The sequence below is a fragment of the Theropithecus gelada genome, chromosome 9 (genome assembly GCF_003255815.1).
Source record: "Theropithecus gelada isolate Dixy chromosome 9, Tgel_1.0, whole genome shotgun sequence".
Lineage (NCBI taxonomy): Eukaryota > Metazoa > Chordata > Mammalia > Primates > Cercopithecidae > Theropithecus > Theropithecus gelada.
In genome coordinates this window covers 129,896,166-129,900,285 of record NC_037677.1, presented here as the reverse complement: position 1 = coordinate 129,900,285, position 4,120 = coordinate 129,896,166, and the positions used below count along the sequence as shown (strand labels likewise).

Genomic DNA, 4,120 nt, shown 5'->3' with positions numbered 1-4,120 from the left:
AACGGACATAATATAAACTTTTCTTTTTTTTTTTTTTTTTTTTTTTTTTTTTTTTTTTTTTTTTTGAGACGGAGTTTCACACTGGTCGCCCAGGCTGGAGTGCAATGGCACGATCTCAGCTCACTGCAACCTCCGCCTCCTGGGTTCAAGCAATTCTCCTGTCTCAGCCTCCTGAGTAGCTGGGATTACAAGCACCCAACTGCTAATTTTTGTGAATTGGCTCCTTATAAACAAAATGCTCACAGTTGTAACAATGTATCTACTGAAAATGTCCCCAGTGATCAGCACTTAGCAGGCCCTGCAACTACATACTCCAAACAAGAATGAACAAAGTCACTGGAGGGAAACAAAAAAGACTGCTGTAGATCTCTGTGTACTGATTTGGAAACACTGACAAGTTCTATTAAGGAAAAAAAAAAAAAAAGAGGCAAACTGAGCAGCAGATTTTTGGGTTTGTTTTTTTGTTTGTTTGTTTTTTTGAGACAGAGTCTCACTCTGTCACCCAGGCTGGAGTGCAATGGCACCATCTCGGCTCACTACAACCTCCGCCTCCTGGGTTCAAGCAATTCTCCTGCCTCAGCCTCTCAAGTAGCTGGGATTACAGGTGCCTGCCATCATGACCAGCTGATTTTTGGATTTTTAGTAAAGACAGGGTTTCACCATGTTGACCAGGCCGGTCTCGAACTCCTGACCTCAGGTGATCCGCCTGCCTCGGCTTCCCAAAGTGCTGAGATTACAGGCATAGGCCACCACGCCCAGCCAGCAGCAGATGTTCATGTGTGGACGATGACTGCATCTCTGGGAACAGCAGTGAGGTCTGAGTGCTCATCCCGGCCCTGGAGAGGGCACAGCCACCCCTTGGAGACAGGAGTTAGGGCTGCAGAGGCTCTTGCTTTTCATCACAACCTTCAATCACACCTAGATTTCCAAGTGAGTGCCGGCACTTGCTAGCTTTGTGAACTTGGGCAATTAAGTAACTTCTACTTGCCTAGATGTTCAAATCTGTCAAATGGGGGATGGTGACAGACACCTCCCAAGGCTGCCTGAGGAGTCAATGAGATAACTCAGGCAGAGACCCATGGCAGCGTGAAACCCGTGTGAAGCAAATGTCCAGTTGACAGCAATTATCCTAGTAACTCTGTTTTCAACCATCTCCACCTTTCACAAAACAGCTTCAAACCACCTCTACTCGAGGACAGATCTAAATCACCAAATCTATAATTAAACAGAACTATACACATGGCTCCTTCAACAGGTCACCCCAGGCCTGACCTTGAGACCAGGCTTTCCATGCCTTTTCCTGTCTCCAGCAAAGTGCAGTGTGGTTAATCTCCAAGGTCGTCCCAATCCTAACGGTTACCTCCAAGCAAGCAGGACACATACTCACTCACGTTTTTTCTTACAGTGAAACCCTTAATTCCAAAGCATGCAATTGCTACAAAACATAACAGAATCATTCCTTCCACCTATCTGGAAATTATTAGAATGAAAATGTGAGCTTCGTACACAAGCAAACGCCCCAGAGCCAACTGAGGCAGGGGCACTTGGGATAGGGATTTGGACTGAAAACCTGACTTACCTAAGGGCACGGTGACGATGACATGGTGCACTGGGAACTGGTCTCCATCCTCACACTCTACCGACACGGGAAAGGTCTCACCGGGAAAGGCTGCCTCCTGGAAGGACCCGTTCCAGTGGATGGTCTTCACAGGCTTCTCAAAAACCACCGTGTCCTCCGGCAGGGAGGCCATCATGCAGTTTGTGAGCCCTTGGTAGCCCCTAGGAAGACAGAAGTGCTGGTTTCGTAGAGCCCCAGTCCCTGGAAGGGCAGGGCTGGTGGAAATACCTGCTCGGAGTTCCCACCCACATCAAAGGTAGCTGCAGGGAGCTCTCCATCACTTGGGGCCAGCTGCACTCTGGTTTTCCACCGCAAGGATGCTCATACCTGCCCTCCAGGCCATAAAGGAGGGTTCAGTGGGCACAGAGCTCCCAAAGCAATTTGCCAGAACCAGGGCTTCCTCCTTACCACCCCAGAGTTCCTGACTCACAAATGCCCATCGCCTGGCCAGGAGCCTTGGGGACAACACCAGGGGTGATGTCTAGAAGAGTGAGGGGACAGCCCAAGGAGGGTCTCACCTGTACCTGGTACCCAGCAGCCACCCTGCTACAGGGATGTCTGGCCCCCTCTGCAGTCGAAGCCCCTCACAAATACAGGAGCAAGAGAAGTCTTTCCTTCTGGTTTTTGTTTGTTTGTTTTTTTGTTTTTTTCTTTTGAGACAGAGTCTCACTCTGTCCCCTAGGCTTGGAGTGCAATGGCATGGCATTGGCTCACTGCAACCTCCATCTCCCAGGTTCAAGCAATTCTCCTGCCTCAGCCTCCCGAGTAGCTGGGACTACAGGCACGTGCCCACACACCTGGCTAATTTTTGTATTTTTAGTAGAGATGGGGTTTCACCATGTTGGCCAGGCTGTTCTTGAACTCCTGACCTCGTGATCTGCCCACCTTGGCCTCCCAAAGTGCTGAGATTACAGGAGTGAGCCACCACGCCCGGCCTTACCTTTCGTATTTTAACCACCCTCTCTAAGAAATAACTTTTTTGGCTTACATGAGCAAAACGAGAGAAAGGAGCAACCAGTCTGTCTGAATGGGGAGGACAAATGGTCTCCTGTCCCTCCCATACCCAAGCAAGAGCAGAGAATGGCCAACCCCGGGGCCCTGGGGAGCCTGGTGGGAGGACTGGCGTGGCAGGGGCTCAGGCACGCACTTAGAAAAGGTGCAGTCCAGACCCGGCAGCACGGTGTACTCCCCAAAGGGTGCAAGGGCCACCAGGTCCATGCTGTGGGTGCCGCTCACACAGCATTCCAGGTTGAAGAAGGAGTTCAGGACGGCCAGCTTCAGCTTCCTGGTCTCCTCATCCTCTGTCCAGCTGGTCACGTGCTGGCCAATCTCCTTCTTGAGGTACTCCCCGACGCTGGGCACCGGGGTCTCCGCAGCATGCAGGAACTCCCGGGTCTGGTCTACCAGGCCGTAGAAGAGCGTCGCCATCTCCGCCACCAGTTGGAGGCTCACGCGGGCCCCGGAGCTGGCGTAGCTCACGGAGGGCAGGCCCACGTGACCCCCGGTCTCCACCAGCTGGTTCTCCTCGGACAGCTCCTTCTCCCCCAGCAGCCCGTACTCAGCAGCCAGCTGGAAGACGGGGTTGCCCCGGGAGGGCCCATGGATCCAGTGCGCGCCCACCTCCACCACGCCACCTGCGAGGGGACAGCAGATGCCACCTGGGGGTTCCTTTCTCAGAACGGGCACTCCGAGCCCTTCTCCTGGGCCACGCCCACGCTGCCCTTCCCAAGTAGGATGTGACCACACTGTCCCCAAGGGCCCTGTCAGACCCAGTTTAAGGGGAGAACCTGGGCAGGAGAGCACTTGTCGGGCGGTCTGGACCAGAGAGAGGGGTGCAGGGTGGGCGTACCCCGGGGCTGGGTGGGGGGTCTGTGGGGCACAACCAGGAAGGCCTTGTGGAGCCGTGGGTCGCCTTCTCTGGCCGGCGCCCCCCTGACTAACTCTGAGCCTTGAGTTTGGGGCGGTGAACTCTGGCCGATTAAGCGAGCCGGGATTTCCTCGGGGGGCCCGGTAAGGCGGCCGGGCCGGTCAGCTGCGCGCAGGGCTGGTGGGGGCCGGCGAGCTCGCGCGCAACCGGTTGGGTTCCGGGAGGGGCTCCGGGAGGGGCGGTTACCGAAGCTGCGCTCCGAGCGGATGCGGCCCCCGGCGCGGGCCGTGGCCTCCAGGACCCGCAGGTGCGGGAAAGCGGAGTGGCCGCAGAGTCTCTGCGCCGCGCCCAATCCCGCGATGCCGCCGCCCACCACCAGCACCCGGGGGCCGCCCGGAGCCTTCCCGACGCTGCCGGTCGCCTCCATCGTCCGGTCCGGGCGGTCCGAGGGCTTCCGAGTAGCCGGGAGGTCTGGAGCTCTCGGAGGAGGCCGGAGGCGGGGCGAGGGGGCGGGGACGGGGCGGGAAAGGGCGGGAAAGGGCGGGGCCGGGCGGGCCCCACAGTGCGCCTCGGCCTCCGCGAGCCTCGGGACTGGGCTCGGGTCTCGGAGGGAAGCTCCCCGCGTGGGAAGGCCC

The 4,120-nt window shown here is 56.6% G+C and overlaps 1 protein-coding gene across 3 annotated transcripts in view; it reads right to left on the bottom strand.

Annotated features, from left to right (window-relative positions):
* PAOX (polyamine oxidase) overlaps positions 1 to 4,033 on the bottom strand; it is a 12,846-nt gene extending 8,813 nt beyond the window's left edge. For 2 of the 3 annotated variants that reach the window (XR_003121272.1, XM_025397987.1), the window contains exons 1-3: positions 3,732 to 3,986; positions 2,766 to 3,252; positions 1,580 to 1,779 (exon numbers count right to left, since the gene is read on the bottom strand). Coding sequence is in view for 2 of the 3 variants with exons in the window: in XM_025397987.1 (XP_025253772.1) it covers positions 1,580 to 1,779; positions 2,766 to 3,252; positions 3,732 to 3,912 (868 nt within the window). In the remaining variant the exon portion in view is untranslated. Of the gene's footprint in view, positions 1 to 1,579; positions 1,780 to 2,765; positions 3,253 to 3,731 lie in introns of all 3 variants that reach the window. The other variant, XM_025397986.1, reaches the window with a different exon arrangement.
* Positions 4,034 to 4,120: the final 87 nt, after the last annotated feature.